The 20,089-nt window shown below is 41.9% G+C and overlaps 1 protein-coding gene across 13 annotated transcripts in view; it reads left to right on the top strand.

Annotated features, from left to right (window-relative positions):
- Positions 1-20,089, top strand: part of NIN (ninein) — a 110,084-nt gene that overhangs the window by 27,974 nt on the left and 62,021 nt on the right. For 7 of the 13 annotated variants that reach the window (XM_073010983.1, XM_073010979.1, XM_073010987.1 and 4 more), the window contains exons 5-6: positions 6,132-6,221; positions 7,785-7,954. In XM_073010983.1, the coding sequence (XP_072867084.1) occupies positions 6,132-6,221; positions 7,785-7,954 (260 nt within the window). The remainder of the gene's footprint in view (positions 1-6,131; positions 6,222-7,784; positions 7,955-20,089) is intronic. The other 6 variants (XM_037983965.2, XM_037983954.2, XM_037983959.2 and 3 more) reach the window with 1 other exon arrangement.

Genomic DNA, 20,089 nt, shown 5'->3' with positions numbered 1-20,089 from the left:
AATTCTAAGACTTTTTTTTTAAATTTATAATTTTTAACTTAGAATTTATAATTCTAAGACTCTTAGAGTTTTTCCCCTAAAAAGCAATTTTTATAATAACAACAACACAGTGAAAAATATTGAAATTCAAATAAAGACAGAAAAATGGATTGGGATGTAGGGAATCTTTTGTAAATTCCAAACTGATTAGCATTGCCAGTGGCATAATTCTCTCATATCTATGTGTACAATTTAATTTTTAAATTGTTTTTCTGGAATAGGAGAGGGGCAACAACTTAATTATTAGCTTTTTATTCAATTTGCCGTGGCTTTGGATTATAGGATTTTTGTAATGGAAATGCTGGCGGAAGCTCCAAGCTACATGGCATCAACATGCCAGCTGGATCCTGTCTCCAGAGATTTTGTCCTCATTTGATGCATCTTGCATTAGATTTCTGTTCTTTAGTAGATGTTAGCATAATGCAGGAAGCCCTTTCTTCCTTGATGTGATTCATTGGAAACGTCTCTTTGTTTATTTGTAGGAAAAACTCAGGTTTGAAAAAGCCAACTCATTAAAAAATAGGACCAGGCATTGTTTTGGTGCAGATGATTGTTTTATTGTAACAGACCTTCCTAATTTCAAGGACTGCCACAATTGTAATTATTTTCTTTATATTTTGAAGAAGTGATACATACAGTTAACAGACATTTTTTCACTTACTCAGCAATTGTGCCTTGAATCAGGTCTTATGGCCTGTCACTGGGCTAGCTATTGATTTTGGTGATTGAAGAGTTGTGTTTATAACTATGTTCAGAGGCCTTGGGGTAGGCACTGAATTCGGGCTGAAGTCCCTGATTTTAGGAGGTATTACACACAGATGGCCCAAAGGCTTGTTCTGTTGTCATCTCTTGGTTAAGTAAGATAAGTAAGAACTTAGTCCCTGTTCTGTTGGCGTCAATGAAATGCTAACAGTGAGGACCAGAAGTTTTCTCCAAGAGTTAAAAGCAAAACAGGCTGGGCACGTTGGCTCACACCTATAATCCCAGCACTTTGAGAGGCTGAGATAGGTGGATCACCTGTGGTCAGGGGTTCGAAATCAGCCTGACCAACGTGGTGAAACCCCGTCTCTACTAAAAATACAAAAATTAGCTGGACATGGTGGCAGGGGTATGCAATCCCAGCTACTCGGGAGGCTGAGGCAGGAGAATCGCTTGAACCTGGAAGGCAGAGGTTGCAGTGAGCTGAGATGGCGCCACTGCACTCCAGCCTGGGTGACAGAGCGAGACTGTCTCAAAAAAAAAAAAAAAAAAAAAGACCGGGTGCAGTGGCTGACGCCTGTAATCCCAGCACTTTGGGAGGTTGAGGCGCGTGGATCACGAGGTCAGAAGTTCAAGACCAGCGTGACCAACATGGTGAAACCCCATCTCTACTAAAGAATACAAAAATTAGCTGGGAGTGGTGGTGCATGCTTGTAATCCGAGCTACTCAGGAGGCTGAGGCAGGAGAATCGCTTAAACCCAGGAGGCGGAGGTTGCAGTGAGCTGAGATTGCACCAATGCACTCCAGCTTAGGCAACAAGAACAAAACTCCATTTCAAAAAAAAAAAAAAAGCAAACCATTACCACCACCAGTGCCAACAACAACAACAAAAGAGGATATTAGGATGTGTTTATAATCCTGAAATTGGAAACACCTATGCCTACTAATGTTTTCTAAAATGATAGAACCTTTCTAGGATTACATAAGATAATAGGTACCAAGAACTATAATAATGCTTTTGGCTAATCCATGCTACTCTCAGATTTTATGCTACGTATATAGTTATAGATGTACATAAACATGTGTGTATAAGGTTAGTCATTTAAAATAGTGAAAAAATATATATGTCAGGCATCCCTAATCCAAAAATACAAAATGCTCCAAAATCCAAAACTTTTTAAGCACCAACGTGATACTCAAAAGAAATGCTCATTGGAGCATTTCAGATTTCAGAGTTTGAGATTTGGGATATTCAACTGATACACTTTAGATTTTCTAAAATCTGAAAAAGTCTGAAATCTGAAACACTTCTTTCTGATCTCAAGCCTTTCAGATAGTGGATACTCAGCCTGTATAAAGCAAGTGAAGAAATTGGACAGTGTATTCGTAGGCCAATCATGCTCTATCTATGTAATCAGTGACTAAGTAGCTATTAAACTGTGCTGTGAAAGAATACTTATTTATGTGGTAAATTTACTAAGGGTAAAAGGCAACTTAAAAATATGTATTATGTGCAAGAAATGCTCATGTCATTTAAAATTAAATAGGACTGGTGAGAATTTTGATAATGAAACAGTTTACTTGGGAGTTGTGTCTGAGATATATAAATATATATATACACACACACACACACACACACACACACACACACACACACACACACACACATACACCTTGTGTGGAGTTTCCAGGAGAGAGTAGTTGGGGAGGGAGGTGCTAATGCCCTTCCAAGCAGCTACCTTGGAAAGGGCTTAGTGCACACAGAAGTGTGGTGAGGCTGCTTACTGGTGATGGCCCTAGAGGCAGGGAGTGCACTGGGAAGCAAAAGGAATGGCAGATCATGTCAGAAAGCTTTTGCTGATGGCTTTTTAATGTTTAACCTTTCTTGGCCTCCTCTTCTCCCTTCCCATCCTTGAGACATTCCCCTCCCCACTCCCTTGTTTCCTCCACTCCAGCTCACCTCTGCCCTCCTCCTCCTCAGTCTCCTACTCCACCCTTTCCCTTCCTGGTGGTCCTCCCACATCTATATCTCTCACTCCCCTTCCCTACCCCTCCATAGGCTTCTAGGTCCCTATTATCTCCTGTTTCCCTACCCACTTCTTTCTCTCTCTCGGTCTCAGTCTCTGTCTCATTCTCTCTCCATATCTGTCTCTCTCTGTCAGTCTCCATTGGTCTCTGTCTGTATTTTTCTTGGTCTTAGTCTTGCCTTGGATTCTCTTCCCTTCTCTTATTTAGAATCAGGCGTGGGTTTGCGTTTTCACTGTGTAATCCTTGTGTGATGGTGCATTCAGCAAAGGCAAGGAGGTGGGATGCAGAATGGGGCTGGGTGAGGCTCATTTGCTGCATGACTGCCTTTTCCGGAGAAAGCTTCTTGGGGATGCTGTCCTTGAGGTTTGCGCATGCTTCATTTTTTACCTTTCCTTTTCAAACGATTTCAGCACTCCTGTGAGCTCAGCAGCAGTGTAACATGAACATGGGCCTCCTGTGCTGAGGTTCTTTGGATGGGGGTGGTGTCTCTGGGAATGATTTCCCAGGCTCACTAAATGGGTCAGGAAGGGACATAGAAAGCAAAGTCCTACGCAAGCAATTCCCAAATGAGAATACCAGCACCCTAAGGACAGGATTTTCTTCTTCAACCTTGGAAATGGCCTCAGGTCATTTTGGGAACAGGGAATTTTTTTATTCCAAAAAAATGATAAAATATCCATCTTATTCCTCAACAGGGACAACATAATGTTTTGCCCATGGCAGGTGTTTGGTAAATATGCTTATGCATTAAACAAATCTGCCTAACACTGGGGAGCATCTTTGAAAAATCTCTTTTAACTTCCAGGAAGCAGCTGTGGCTGCTTCATTCCAGGTCCTGAGCTTGTGTTTTTTGCAAAGAAATCATTCAATTGGATATCTAGCGTTCAGGTTTTGCATAATGATTTTAGCTTCCCTTAGCTCCTCATTGCTTTGGCTTTGGCCATTCATGCAGTGGTTTCAGGAGAGCGGAGCATTTTAAGCAGTGACCTGTATCACATCTGATGCAGATGTGGTGATCTGATGCAGTGGTCAGTTTTAGGGGAGAGCTTTAAAAAGTGTACTCTGCGTTGCTTGAAACCTGGAGTAGGCGAGGCTGTGTTTCTCCCCTCCACACTGCTGGTGGGAAAGGAATTCGGCGAGGAATGAGGCGGCTGTTGGTTATTCCCCTGGCTGCAGCTGGCTTATCTACTCAGAGTGGTCATTTTCCCTGACACCGCTTTTTTAACTTTATTTTTATTATGAGTGCAAGACCTCTTGTCAGGCATCATACATGTGCATGGTGGTTTATCCTGATTTGGAAAGGGAACATTATCACAGCTCTGGAGTTTCTCTTCTTGGGACAGATGAGATGTGAAATAACAAATGTGGCATGTGAGCATCCCAATTGTCGTTTCTAAGGGCAGAAGGAATAGTATTTTCTTCATCTTTTTAACTCCTGGATCAGATGTTTTTCCTCCGTGCTCTGTAGAGACCGTCACTCGCTTCCACATTACTCCAGCAGAGGACTGAAACAAGGTTTCCCTGTTGTCCTCTGCTCATAACCAAACATTTGGTTTATGGAATAAAACCTAGACCATTAAACTAGGTCAGGTTGGACTGCCTCAAAGCCACCTTCTTCTGATTGGTGTGTCTCATAATAAGCTTTCCAGGGATGGGGTCTGAGACAGCTCTAGGCAAGCTGGCCTGGTCTGCTTTCCTTTGAAGCCCATTTTAATTTTTGTAGTGATGCCAAATAGGAGGAATGGAAAATGGGAAAGAAGGAAAAATGGCTCAGAATTTTGACAGTCCAGGGAGAATCATAAATATACTTTCAAGGAACTCAAACACTGAAACACTGAAAGCATGGCAGTCCTTTGTACTTTGTTTTGGTAGCATTTCTTTTTGTTTTGCTTTGCTTCTGTTTTTGAGATGGAGTCTCGCCCTGTTGCCCAGGCTGGAGTGCAGTGGCACAATCTCAGCTCACTGCAGCCTCTGCCTCCTAGGTTCAACCGATTCTCCTGCCTCAGCCTCCCAAATATCTGGGACTACAGGCACAAGCCATCACACCTGGCTAATTTTTGTATTTTTAGTAGAGTCGGAGTTTCGCCATACTGGCCAGGCATTTCATGTCCCTTCTTGGAGGTGGTGATTGGAGCAGTTACTCTCACCTGTGTTAAAGGAAGCTCTATGAGGTCGATAATTTCATTTCTTAATAAACCAAAAGCCTCCATGTTGTCTGACATAGGTAAGATTGTTCCAGAATGACACCCTGAAAAATAAAGGTTCCATCTGGATGTACTCATAAAGTAAGTAAACTTAGCCCCAGGGTTGCAGGTTTGGATCTCTTCCATCAGGCATGGTCAGAAAAGCTCAAGGCATTCTTTAACTTGAGTGGGTGAGCGTGTCTTAGAGTCCGCACGGTTCCGTGAACTGTTGCTTTTCAGTTCTAAATCTCTGGTTGAGATTGATAAGGAGAAACAGTGTTTTCAATGCTTAACCCAGGAAGGGCTGTTGACCGTGAATGTTCTCTCTCGACATCCTTACCTTTGTTCTCGACATCCTTACCTTACATCTGTTCCCTTCGTATCATGTTAAGTGCAATGAGGCGGATGCTGTAAATGGGAGAGGGATGTGTGAGTGTGTCATTCTAAGAGGTGACTATTTTTAAATGGTGTGATTAATCCACTTTGTTATTGGTCACACGCGTGGTGATGAGAAAACTTTAACCCATTTTTCTTTGTGTGTGCTAATGTCTTTATTCCAGAAAGGTTACACAGTTTAGTAGATGTCTCTAGAAATTGACTTTATCGTGTTTGTGTATTCTATGAAGGATATTAACTTAAAGTTTGCTCAAATTGGTTATTATATTAAATAAGATAATGAAATAAACGTTTTAATGCCTGGCAATGCAAAAATAAATGAGTAAATAAACCAAAACTCCACAGGGTCCCTGTTGGCTCACAATCTATTACCTTTTATTGCTTAGAAAAAGAGCTGTTTTGAATCCTCCACTGCATCTACATTATGCACTACATGGGGTAGTGAATAGTAAACAACTAGGGAACCATTTCATCCACTGGTAGGTTTGGGATTAGATCACAATGGATTTTTAAAACATAGTTGTGTTGTCCCACTGCTTTTTTTTTTTTTTTGCCGCTGATTAAGTGCAGCATGCAATAAGAGCTCCTTCGCCACTTCCATCTCCAGGATACGACTTTGTTCTTACACTAGAAAATACCGTGGTTCATTATCCAAGGTTCTAAGTGTTCCTTTTAATCTTTTCCAAACCCTATGGTCACTAATGGTATATCTTGTTGTCTGCCACCAAAATTTAAGAATAGGTAATAAATTAAGGATGGTTCTGCATTGCCTCTTATCTGACTAGCATCTGTGGGTGTCAGCTGCCAACAAGTAGCTCGGGTGTCTGGGCCGCTCCTGAATGGTCACAAGCTGACACACTGTCTTCTGATAAAAGGTACTTTCAAATATGCATGCAATTTTCAGTATAAATTTTGTATGCTTAAACACTTCCTGTAAGAGAATCACTCAACCTAATAAAATGACTGGGACTTTTTTAAAGCTGGATATAAATATCACTGGAAATGATATGGCTAGCATAAATACTTCACTCTGAGCTTTGCTGAGCATTTTCAGGTTGTGTCTGGCCACATTTGTGAAGTTAGTGAAATCTGAGCTTGTCCCAGAAGAAGGACATGGCGGGGAGGTGGTTAGTCAAAGAGGGTCACCAGTCCTCCCTGGGAAACTGTAAAGTAATGGCTGAACCCCAACATGGTTTCAGTGGTGGTAAAGGAACAGTCATTCTTTTAGTTCTTATCTAATCAACTATTGTTTTTATAATATGTGTACATAATCTCATTTAAAAGTCTACATGTCTGAGTTCAAACATACCTTGCTAAGACTCATGTTCAAACAGAATACATATCTGTTCTCGAGAGAGTATGTCTGTGTGGACAATCAAACAACAAATCAAAGCATTGCCATATTTTGTACTTTAATGAAACATTTTATTCTAATGCTGTACAAGGTGCTAAAAAATCTATATCCGAGATAACATTTGAATAGAGTGAAGTATTTATTTTATTGCTTTAAAGCTCCAATTGTGGAAAAAGCTTAGCCTGTAGTTGTGGCGGTGGCGGTGGAGGTGGTGGTGGTGGTGGTGGTGGTGATGGCAGTGGTGATCCGGCAGTGGTGGTGATGGTGACAGGGAAGGTGGTGAATGTTGAACCTGAGACATGTGATGTCAAAATGCTGAAGTCCTTCTTTAAGATCAAGAGATGACTCTCTCCTCATGCACGTTCCTTTTTATTTTGTACAACACCGATGCTTACCAAGAGATAAAACAATACAGGTTTTTTTTTTTTTTACTGTGGTTTCACATTGCTATTTTATTTCACTGCTTTTAATTTTACAATGAGATCTTGATGCTGGGTTTCATGTAAGTAACTAGCTGTCATTAATTACTTAGAATGTGCTATGTCCGTTTCTTTGTTCTGTCATCCTGCTTGTCTGATAGATCAGAGAGTGGAATGGTTAACAGCGGAATCACTAAGGTAAGGGAGGGTGTTTCAGACTAATTGATGTGGATACTAAGTTTACAGTGCTGATTTGGTGTCCATTGTATTACCGTTTTCTAAGACTTCTTCCACGGTGACTCTTTGTTAATATGATGTCTCCCCACCCTGCTGGAAAACCAGCTTAATAAACAGAAGAACAAATGTGACCCCTCACCTTTTCCTGACCTTAATCCTCTACTATTAAGTGAGATCCCTTGCTGCCATTGTTGGATGGCTCCCATCATGTGCAGATATATGCTCCTGGTCCCATAAATCATTCAGAATTAGAAGGCGTGTTCTGCATCTGACCTGATGGTTCATATACACCCACAGCCACCACAACTGGCAAACAGTGGTGGTCTATTTTGAGGCTGGTATAAGAGGCTGTGTCCGATGGCTGTGAGTGGCAGCTAAGAACTGAGATTCTGATGTCATGTGGCCTCAACTCTTGTCTCCTCACTCAGACTGCTCACTAGAAGCTCAGCCCAAATATGTTAGAGGTGGGAAGCGTTATGGACGAAGGTCCTTGCCCGAGTTCCAAGAGTCCGTGGAGGAGTTTGCCGAAGTGACAGTGATTGAGCCACTGGATGAGGAAGCGCGGCCTTCACACATCCCAGCCAGTGACTGCAGTGAGGTAAGGAGTTGGGCGTGCACGTTCATCCGGATCACGAGTGTGGAGCCCTACGTCAGTGCAGGACAGAGGCAGGGGAGCTGAGGGGGTTGATGGCTCGATGTGGGCTTTTCTCAGTTACCAACTCCTTGCTAGTCTTATTACTTGCCTTTTGGACACACATAATGTTTCTATCTTTTGAATGTTTTTACCTCGTTTCAGCTTTTGGAGAGCTGACATTTCTGTGCATGCGTCATGTATACATTTAGAGTTCAGGTATGTCCACATCATCTGGGGTCTCCCACTTCTAGTTCTTGAATATCTCTCTCCTCTATAGCATGATCATTTTTAGCTATTTAAAAGGTGAACCAGCTCCTCCCCTACCCTTGCCCCAAACTATAAAACAGCATCTATAGCAGGAAATGAAAGCAATGTGTTCAGGCATTTTGAGAGCCTGCATCTTATCTTTCGTAGTGTGATAAAGCAGCTCGAACACTTGGTTTCTGCCTCAAGATGCTGAGCCAGGGGTGCTTTCCAGTGCCCAGCAGTTGCCATGGTTCTTCCTGCTGGTTTCCTTGCACCCAGGCCTGTCTCGTTCTCCAGCATGTGGAGAGTTGCCAGCCTCCCTCATTCCCCATCTTTTCATTTTGCATATTGCCATAATCTACCAATAAAGGAGGTTCAGTAACATTTTCTTTATTCTTTCTTTATGGCTCATTTACCAGCATCCCATTTATAGAACATGATTGAAAATGTCATGCTGAGCAAGCTGTAAATATTTCTTACAAATCCCAGCTCAGACTAGGGCTGCAGATATTTCAGATACTAATATAAATTGGAAAAGAAACAAAGCACCTTAACTTTCTGAAAGTGGTCTGTAGATTGTCAGTGGACTCTGTGTGTGTGTGTGTGTGTGTGTGTGTGTGTGCGCGCGCACTGCAGTCTAACATCCATGTTCAGCTTACTGAAATCTACAGGAAGCTTGCTCCCAGCGATGGCCCCAGCAATCAGACATCTAGTGTCCTCCTCAACTTTCCAGAATACCCCAAAATCCAAAAGTAACTAAAAAGAGTCCAAGTGTTGAGCCCAAATGTTGGCAAAAAATATGGATATTTGTAAGGACACATGACCAGTCTGCTGATCAGAGGTCTGCATCATTTTTTTAAAAAACAAATGACACTCGTCCTTCACCATAAGTGAAGCAGCAGTGGCAGAAATGTTATTGAGAAGAGAGGGAGAAAAGCAACTAGAAGAGAGAAGAGGGAAAAAAAAAACCCCACAAAAGTGGTATAAGAGTAGTGTGGGTGAGAAGTGACAGCTGAAAATAGAAAAAGCCAAAAGCAGAAAAAGCTGAGAACAGTTTCAGGAGTCCTTCTGCTTGCTTGGGTCTCTTTGCGAATTGAGATAGGGGTCTTTCCCCAGTAAAACACATATACTCATACGCACAAAAATTTTACATATATAATTCAGGGATGCAAGTCATTTACATACTTCAGTTAGTACAGCATTCATAATAATTTTCTTATTGTCAGGAAAGGTATCATAAAGTCTGTTCTATAACCCTGAGTGGTGTGGAATGTACATCTTTATGAAAAAAATGGTTCAAATGTCTCAGTCCTTTAGGGGGTAGATTTTTGTTATTTGGAAAACACTTTCAAGTTTAATATCTCATTTCCCCAACTATTTCAGTCCCCAAGGTATTATTATTTGGTACTAAGAAAGTAAATGCTTACTTATTTTTTGACATGAGTTTCTAGTCCTCATCTAGGAATACCCAGAAAGCTGTTGGGCAGAGCTGACTTTGTTGCTGGCAACATATTTCTTATATCCTTGTTATATGTTATCTACTGGTGCCCAGGGAGATTTACTATTTTTAAAGTGTGACTTTGGTTTCATGTATAAATAAAGATAAGAGTTGAGGTCTGAGCCTGGGCAAAATCTTGTGGCTTATGTCTCAGTTAAAGGGTATTTTGGGACAATCATGTCACCCTTGATGTACTTACAACTTCCCTTAACTCCTCCAGAAACCTCTTAGATATGACCTCTTGATGCTATACACAGAAGCTGTAGCGTTCACCACCCTCCATCAACAGAACTGCAGATAGAGGCCTGGAGCTGGTCATTTCTCTGGATTTCTGTTCTCGGCAAGGACTCCAACTGACTCAACTTTGCTATTCTGTTATATCCCGACTCAACTTTGCTATTCTGTTATATCACCAGAGCAAGGCCTGTAGGAATACAAGAATAATACCTTTGTATCACACCTTTTTTTGTTACCAAAAGTAGACTCAAACCAAAGCCCATCCAACTGCCTTCTTGCCTAAAAATAAAGTGTTTTGTAAGCTGAATTGTGCCTGTCAGTTTTCAAATCACTTCATCTCTTTAAAAAATTAAGTTTCAGTGCTGGGCATGGTGGCTCATGCCTACCAGTACTTTGGGAGGCTGAGGCAGGAGGATCACTTGAGCCCAGGAGTTCAAGACCAGCCTGGGCAACATAAAGAAACCTTGTATCTACGAAACTTAAAAAAGTTAGCTGAGCATGGTGGTGCATGCCCTTTGGTTCCAGCTACTGAGGAGGCTGAGGTGGAAGGATCGCTTGAACCCGGGAGACAGAGGTTGCAGTGAGCCAAGATCACGCCACTGCACTCCAGCCTGGGTGACAGAGCAAGACCCTGTCTCAAAAAAAAAAAAAAAAAGTTAATAGCTTCACACAAGACATTTTCAATGTTCCTATTGGCAGTTAAAAGGGCAAAGCCCAGCTTTGCACAGCAGCTATGGTTATGGGTCACACTCGCTGCCTTCACTGCCGTGTATGCAGGAATCTTGTGGTACAGCCTTGTCCATGCGTCAGTCTTGCTACTTACTATTATGGCAAGACAGCATTCCTGTTTCTGGCCACTTTCCATATTAGGCTTAGCAGTTGAGGGCCATTCTGTTGGCCTTCAGAAGTTCATGCAATGGGCAGCACAAGCTTGCTCTAGAAACCTCTGTTCCTTCTACAGAAGCTGTGCAGGTCTCTTAGGAGACCCAGTGATCTTCCCTGTTCCAGAGCGGCCCCCAGCTGCAGAGCGTAGGGAGGAAAAAAATTCTCAATGATGTGTGGAATTGATTTCCTCCTCTTACAATGAGTTCTGAATCTGACAGTTCTTGTTTTGTTTTGTTTTTTTCTTGAGATGGAGTCTCACTCTGTCGCCCAGGCTGGAGTGCAGTGGCACAATCTCGGCTCACTGCAATCTCCACCTCCCAGGTTAAAGCAATTCTCCGCCTCAGCCTCCCTAGTAGCTGGGGTTACAGGCACGTGCCACCACGCCTGGCTAATTTTTGTATTTGTAGTGGAGACGGGGTTTCACCATCTTGGCCAGGCTGGTCTTGAACCCCTGACCTCATGATCCACCTGCCTCAGCCTCCCAAAGTGCTGGGATTATAGGTGTGAGCCACCGCGCCCGGCCTCTGACAGTTCTTTATTTTACTACTGGCTGCTTTTTTCTCCTTTTTGGTTGCCGAAAGCCCTTCTGTCTCCTCTCTTTGAGGATGTTGGGAATTTGGGCTCCCAACTTGGGCTTATACTTAATCTTGGGGCTACTGGGCAATGTGGAAGGAGGGACTGGGGTCGAGTCTCCTCTGATGTGACTATTTCATAAGGAGTAATAAGATGGGGAGTTGGAGCCAGGCCTTCTTTGTTGTGATTGCAATTTTCCCTTGACTTCGGGATCCCAGCTTAGGGAAAGGAGGGATTCTCAGCTCACTTTTGGACTTCAGTTTCCCCTGCTCTCAGACATGCCTCATTTTTCCTAAAATGACTTTTTCTGTTTGTGATGAAGACAATAAAAGGGCCTAAACCCATCATCAGAAGTTAAAGAAAGGGAAATCTGACTGTTGCTACTCAACAGAAGACTTATTTTAGCTCTAGGTTGCATCAAAGAATAATTTTATTTTTCTGAGGATTGTGGAGGGGTGGGCAGTGGAATGGAACAGTGTCACAATTCCTATAAAAACTGTCCCCAAGGGGGCTGGCTTCCTTCTAGGAACTCATTCTATAGGGATTAGTGAGCAGACAGTCATCTGAAAACATAAAGTAATAATTTCTCCTTTTTTGCCCTCTAAGGTGATTTCATAGTAGGGGAGGTTGCTACAGGTCAGCCAGAATTCCTTCCTAGGCTCTTGGGTTAGTGGTTCACAATGTTTTCTCTGTGTCCTTATTTGGAGGGCCTTCTCTTGTTGCCCATAAGCATAATCCAAATTACGGGTCATCCTCAGTGATTACTGAGAATCATTCACTGCAGTCTACTTACAACTCCACCCTTCATCTCCCACTCAAGAAAGCATCTAGAAATACAGGCATGTGAAAGGGAGGCTATTATAGAGATTGCTTTGAAGCAACTAAGTTTATATTTAATGTAAGTCCACTGTGAAGCTTCAGGCTTCATTACTTACAAGGGACTTGGAGCTCATCTGGTGCCTATTCAGAGTGCCCACTGTGATGTGGTGGCATGGGTGGGAGAGCCCATGTTGGCACTAGGGGGTAGCAAAAGTTCTGCCACCTTGGCCTCCTCTCCTGAGTAGAATGTATGAAAATAAATCTTGTTACGAGTTGCTTTTGATCATGTTTTACTTTTGTTTTAGTTTGTATACGTTACAGCCCCAACATAAATTGTAAACATTTTAGTAGTTTCCGTCCCTTCCCCCACCCCATGCTTCTATCGGGCACTTTGATTCTTTCCTGCTGAAACAGAAAATATATAACCTAGCTATTAAGCATATCTCTTCTACCAAGTTTAGTTTACAAGGCAATAAAGCTACTCTGTAGGGAAAGGCTGCTGTAACATAGCAGATTTTCAGCACTAAAATACGCATTTCAGAATTTCATTTGGAAATCCCGAAGCAGAATGTGCTAATTCATAAGTGACAGGTAGGTCCCACCATCAGGCTACCATGAGGGTTTGACTTCCAATTTCACGTGTTTATCTGGCAAATGGATCCCTTGGGAGTCTGACCTCTCATCTTGGGTGACATTGAAAAGAAAGTGGTGATTTTTCTTTTTTTATGGGATCATTTTCGCTCAAGTCAATTCAGTTGGCCATTTCTATTCTGAATTAATCCAGACTAACAAAGGGTACCTTCTTGATTCCAACCTACGGTGTGATTAATGAGAAGATTTTGGTTGTCACTGTTTTTGCTTTACTTCGTTAAGAAACAAATGAGAGTCAGAAGAGTACATTTTTTGCCTTGTATATTAATAGCTACTGAACTGTCCTTGAATTTTATGCTCATGTTTCTTCTGAGGGTAGGTGGAAGGGAAAACAAAACTAAACTAAACTAATTCTCAGTTCTGTTCTCGATTACTCAGACCTGGTAGAAAAGGTTGTGCAATTAATACAATTGGGGCAGGGCCACTTTGCTTTCTGCCCTGGTTGAAAACAGGGTACACCTTGTTAACTGTTTTCCTCCACAGGGAATAAATCGGGTCTAGTAAGATTCTTATCAACAGCAAGGGGTGTTATACAGTCATTTTTCCAACTGTAGACAATAGTAGTGTAAGCCAAAACCATTGACTTGCACAGTGTGGTTTAAGTGAGGACCTGAGAGAAAAGTTAAAGCTGATTACTGCACTACAAGCAAATCCAGTCTTTGTGTTGGGACTATGAGGGTAGGAGGATGGGGAGGTGGTTGTTAAAAAGCTTAAAAAAAGACAAACTGATTTTACTACCCTACATAAAATGAAACTTCTTCAAGAAGTGTGAAACTGACTTATCTTTTCCCTTATGTTCATTTTCATGTATGCATAACTTTGCAGTTTATGAATTATTCATTTACATCGTACAGAGTCAATATTTAATTCTGGAGTAAACTTAATAACCAAGAGAAGTTCTGCTAAGATCTTTTGTAGCTGAAATGCACCTATTTTCCTATTACTCCCTTGTTAAATTTTCTGTTCCGGTCTTTGACAAAGCAAGCAGTTTTATTGCTGATGCCATTTATTCTACCAAAAGCTATGATGTCTTCAGGATAGACTTTTTTTTTTTAAATGGAATTCCAGTCTTTTCCTTCATTGTCTTAAGTCTTATCAGATCATATGGCTATTCCCAGAGATGAAACATTCATTCAAGATGCAATTGTAGATCATTTGAAAGTGATGGAAAGAAGCCCCTTCAAAGCTTATAAAATGTCTTTTTTTCTGACACATACTTTTAGGCTTTGGTGTCCTGGTAAGCCTTGCTGACTTGATCCCAGCACAATTCTCTTGGAAACCAGACCCCAGCCCCACCTCCTTCCAGATCAAAAATTTCTAATATTTATTTTCTAACTAGAAACTAAAATAGGCAAGAAATCAAGAATTAATATTCATGATGACAGTAACATTTTCTGTCCTACATATCATTAAATATTTTCCAACAGAAAAGTAGTATTCGTTACTTAACTGAGCAACTCTGAGGAGCAGGAAAGGTATGTTTTTAATCTCTTTCCTTTAAGGACTTTAAAATCCAGTGAACCAAAACTAGTCCCCAACCTTGCTTGGTAGAAGAGGCTTAAGGCCCAAACTCTTAAATTCAGCATTTCCTTGAACCAGCGGTACCAAAGGCCTTTTAGCCTTCAGTGTGGCAGGACTCATCTAAATGTGTGTGAATTTGTAATAGGACTCATCTAAATGTATGTGCATTTAAAAATCGTATTAATTCCTGTTATCCCCTGCATGCACTTGTAGCAGTTAATTGCCTTAAAAGATAAAGGCACTGATTTGCATTCTAGTCGTGACAACCCTGGCCTTAGGAGCTTGTCCCGGAGTTCAGAATGGAGAGATTGGGAGCTGGGCTGTCAGGCTCTCCATTGCCTTTGCCTTCAAAGGTGGCATAGTGGAAAATGAACCACAGTCCCAGGAAGTGTGTCCCTGCAGAAACAATAGCCAGCCCTGCCAGGCGCACTCAGCTTCCACTACCCAGCTCAGAGCACAGGCTTTGTAAATACTTAGGACTGTCAGTGAAATATGCCATAGATGCTGTATTTTTTAAAAAGTCTTAAAGTTTCTTTAATGAGCACTCTTCTTAAACTGATTTCTGGTTTTTTTCAGAGACTTCCTGTGCTTAGCTAAATGTGCAGCTCTTCTAAATGCACACTACAGCTCAGTTTGTTTGGGGAGCTGTGTTACTCTAGTACGTTTCCTTCCTCTTCTGTCCGGTTTACAGGGCTTTCTCCTTCCCAGAGAGAAAAAAAAAACTCTACTCCAGGCTCTGAGGCTGCTGAGATCAGCTCGGCAACCTCTGCTGGGAAAGAATGGCCCACGTCTGCCCCCATAATGGTTTTAATTAGCCGTACATTCTGCGAGGTGCAAAGGTCTGCGCTGGAGCAGATGGCTGGTGGGGGTGGCGGCTGGGCTATTGTGGGCAGGGGCCACACCAGGACCACAGGCTGCAGATGCTGGCCCAGCCTCGGGACTGGAAGCTGGAGATCCAGGAGGCTCGGGCCATCTGCTCTGCAGTCCAGCAAAGCAGATGTCCCTCCAAAAAAAGCATTCCAAAAATCGGTGCCGCCTGTGCAGCCGCCCTGTGCAGAGCACCCTTGTCCAGCTATAGGACAACGCAAGAGCTGGCTACAATGGCCAGCATGACATTGAGATGCATGGCCCACAGAGTGGGTTTGGGGGGACTCCCTTTGTCTGCCTGAGGGCGTGGGGACTGTCTTGTGAGCAGCCATTTTGGGCCTGGACAACCTCTGACCTTCTCCCCTCTGCCTACTCCCAATGGGGCTGTTGGCCAGTACACTGGCATGGTAATGAGGAAGGACAAGGCAGCCCCTGCCAGCCGTGGCTGCCTAGGGGACACTGTCTGCAGGGAGGGGCCCCAGGGGAAGCCCTGATCCTAAGTTGAATTGGAAATTCATCGCCTCATCACAGTCATCATGCTCAAAGGTATAGTTCTGGGGGATTTCCTTAACTTTATTAAAGTATGATTATAAAAGTTATGTACGTGTACAGTGTACAACATGATGTTTTGATATATGGATACATTGTGAAAAAACTAAATCAAACCAATTAACATATCAAGGTTGTAGCTTTTAAAGAGAGTCTCTTCTGGGTTTGTTCTTTAAAGCTGGCACTGGTCTGTCTGCTGTTTCTTCTGCCCTTGTCCTAGTTTTACACATCCAAGTAGTAAGAATAGTAATTGTAATATTTATTAACAAATGCTTGGCACTTACCGGGAACTGTTGTAAGTGCTTTCCAAATATGAAGCACACCGTCAGAGGTACGTGTTGTTATTCATGTACTCATGAGGAAACTGAGGCATACAGAGGTTAAGTAACTTGGCCAAGGTCACACCACGAGTAAGTGGTAGAGCTGAAATTGAACTCGAGTGTGGCTCTGCAGTCTAAACCCCTAAACACATCATTTTTTCTGACTGAAATAATAATAATAGCTAAGGTTTCCTAAGTGCCAAGCATATGGCTGCATGTCCCTTTGGGTGCACTGGAGTGTCCTCCTCCCTTTGTAAGGTACTGAGGGGTCACGGAAAGTGGTAGAGCCAAACAACCCAGACAGTGTCTCTGCCAAACCCTTTTGCTTATTTGTCCACAACTGTGCCTCCAGAGTAGGGAGAAACTGAAGTCCCACAGGATGATTTTTATGTGTATTAATATCCATTCTTTCTCCAGTGAGAGGCTACATACATTTCAAGGGAATAAATAAATCTTATGAATTCAGTCTTGTGAACACATCTCAGCCATTGTCCCTTGCTTTCCCCTCTACTTTTCCAAAGATTTTTGTAATAATCGTCCTTCTAGTGCTCGTGGCAGATCTGTGTCTACAGGCCACCTGCCAGGCTTCCACTGTGCTGCGAAAGCCATCAGCAATTGAAGGACCCTCTTCCAGAATGATGCCTCCCTTTACTGGTGGTGTTCCAGTAACCGAATGATTTAATACCTCCCAGCCTTCTAACCTCCTTCTCTCCCTGCTTTTTAATTGGAACTACTGGCTCCAGGCAGTGAGAATGAAAATAAATGAGCTGTGAATGAATTGAATCTTCCCCCACCCACCCCCCTGAAATAGCAATTTAATAACAAATGCTCAACCACCCTGTGCTTTTCTCCCTCTGATTAAGGGAACAGATCCTTGGTGGAGACTAGGTAGGAAGAAGCACAGAATTCCTCATATCTGTGTGGTAAGCCCCATCTCCAACTGAGGTGGTCTTGGAATGAAAATGTAGCCATTAGTATAAGCCTGTTTCTCCTTTTAGCAGGGTGGTCCTGGCTGGATCTGTGTTTCTTACAAAGGAATTCTTGGGATACCGCTACTCCCAGAAGACTTTAAAACATGTTTAAAGTGACTCGGTACGGTGACTCACACTTGTAATCCCAACACTTTGGGAGGCTGAGGTGGCTGGATCACTTGAGTCCAGGAATTCAAGACCAGCCTGGGCAACATGGCAGAACCCCATCTCTACAAAAAAAAGTACAAAAATGAGCCTGGTGTGGTAGCAGACACCTGTAGGTGGGTCGGCGGGGAGGGCCAGAGGATCACCTGAGCTTGGGAGGTTGAAGCTGCAGTACAGAGTGAGACTCTGTCTTAAAAACAAAACCAAACAAAAACCATGTTTATCCTTTTCCCCCAACCTCCACCCCCACTTGCCTTAAGATTTTGTGTGAAATCATTGAAGATGAGGATGCTGTCTGGGCTTTTGAAGGCTGTGCCATATCTGACACTTTTGAGTTGGACCTCCTCAAGAATGTCTCTTTGGGATGGTCTCAGTCCACAAGGCAGGTCACAGTTGAGTGTCTCTGATCTTGCCGCAGTCTGCTAAATTTAGGAGGCTTTGGCATCCAACATTCACCAGCCTGAGCAGCACCTGGGCTTCCCACCAAACCTCCTCATCTGTCATAATATGGGGAGATGTTGCAGATGCTGCAGAGCAATATTTACCCAAAGGAGGGAGCTTCCCTTTATCCCACCCCCAAGTCACAGGAAATGAATTTAGTGAAAACTTAGTGGGCAAATAAATAGTGAGAGTTGTACCTGTTTCTGTTGCATAAACAACATTTATAACAGTAAAAGAATAAAAGGAAATTGTTTCCCATGATCCTTCATCCAAGATGCATGTTTTTATTATCTCCGTTTCCTTCCAGCCTTTGTCTAATTGTATAAATATTTTTTCATTGTATAGATAGCATTTTTGTAATGGTCTTTCATTTAACGTTTCATAAGATGCTTTTCCATGTTCGTATATGGTTTTTTAATTATGCTTTTAATGGCTACATTATAATGTATCATTATACTTTAGGCTGTTGTTGAATATTTAAATTGTTTTTAATACTTTCTTGTTACAAAAAGTGCTGTGATGTACATATTTACACATATGGCTTTTCTTCCTCGATTTTATTGTCTTTGAATACCAAGTGAAATTATTGGACCAAAAAGTATGAACATTTTTATTGCTTTTGATACATAAAGCCATTACGTTACTAAAAGTAAAAACCATTTACAGTGCTACCCATGACATATAAACAGACCTATTTTAAATCATAACCTTGATGATAGTAGAAGTCATATCTTAAATACTTTGCTAATTTAATAGGAACAAAATGACCTTTTTGTGGGAACAAAATGACTTCTTGGTTTTAATCTTTCTTTGATTGCTGTTGAGATGAACCTTCCCACGTTTTTTTTTGTTTGTTTTTTTTTTTTTTAAATTATGTAGCCTCTTATGTGAATTGTCTGTGTTTCTAGCTTCTCTGCTGGGAAGACTTGGCATTTTTCTTACAAATGTATATGAATGACAGATACCTCCCCAGGCCGACCCAATTGAATACGTTAAGTTTAAATATCGAAATTAAAATAAATTCTGCATGTATCATATAAACATATGTCCAATAAAAATAACACAATTGTATAGAGCTTACTATGTGCCAGGCACAATTCTAAGCACTTGACCATAACTCTATGAAATACGTACTACTTCGTTCCCATTTTAGAGACAGAGAACCTGAGGCAGAAGTCGTCAGAAGCTTGCCTAAGGCCAACCTGATAGGGAAGCCATGATTCAGCACCAGGCACTCTGGCTCCTAAGTCTACGCAGTGGTCCCCGTACTCGATCCCTTATTAGTTAGGAGTAAGAATCCAGGGAAGAAGGCAGCAGGGAAGTGCTGTCCCAGAGAGTGAATCAGACATAGGCACCCAGTCTCATAGACTCATAAGATGTTGGAAACAGTATATTGGAGCATCTTCTCTGAATCTCTGAATTCTGTGCTCACTATTTTCAGATGAACTGAAAAGTAAATGAGCCAATGCTTTAGTAATGACAAGGATTTTTCGAAGGTGTGTATGTTGCATTTTTACAGCTGTATATTCCAACTGGGACTCTCTTTATGTTTGGGGGCCAGTGATAACATTCTCCTGCCATTTCTCCCATTTGTTTCTGCTGTTAGAAATCATCCCGTTTGAGATTTGGTAGGTTTTGACCAATGGTTCTGAGACCATAAAACCCTATTTTATTAGTCATAGGTGGAATTAGTGGATTTAGTTCTGGGGTGTTTCCAACTGGTATACTAAATAATGAATTTTCATAATTTTGGATGCCAGAGTAGTATGAGCATTTAAATTGTCTGCTCCGTTGAATAGGGAAATAAATGTGGAGGGACAGACAGGCAGGATGATTTTGTTCTTTTAAATTTTCTTATGCAAAAACAATTTAATTCCGACCAGAAATGACAATATAAGAAAATTTATGAAGGACTGCTGACTTTACCATTCACTCCCCATCCCCACCATGCCTCAGACATCCACTAGATTGGAGAGACGTCTTTATGTAGAAATGTAGGCTCAGTGAGCTGATGAAATCGTTATCACAAGCAAAAATCACACAGTGTCCTAATTCATTTTTCATTGATACTGTGTTTATTAGTGACTTTCCATTGTAATCTGCATGAATTGTAGTGAACTTCAGCATTTTGAGTTATGGCCTTTTGGTGTCTTCCGTTTGTCAGCAGTAACCCATCTCAGCATTGTCAGTTTGGTATGGTCAAATTAAATGAACTCTCTGAATTGGTACTGTCTTAAGTATCTAAGTAAAACATGGACCTGTGAAACCATGATAGGTGGTTGGACCTCATTTAAGAGGAGAGAACTACCACTATTGAGTGTGGAGAATAAAGTAGATGAGGGTAGATTGCCTGAAA

Source organism: Chlorocebus sabaeus, chromosome 24 (assembly GCF_047675955.1).
Source record: "Chlorocebus sabaeus isolate Y175 chromosome 24, mChlSab1.0.hap1, whole genome shotgun sequence".
Classification (NCBI taxonomy): domain Eukaryota; kingdom Metazoa; phylum Chordata; class Mammalia; order Primates; family Cercopithecidae; genus Chlorocebus; species Chlorocebus sabaeus.
Note: the sequence above shows the minus strand (reverse complement) of the source record. Positions and strands in the feature narration are given on the sequence as shown.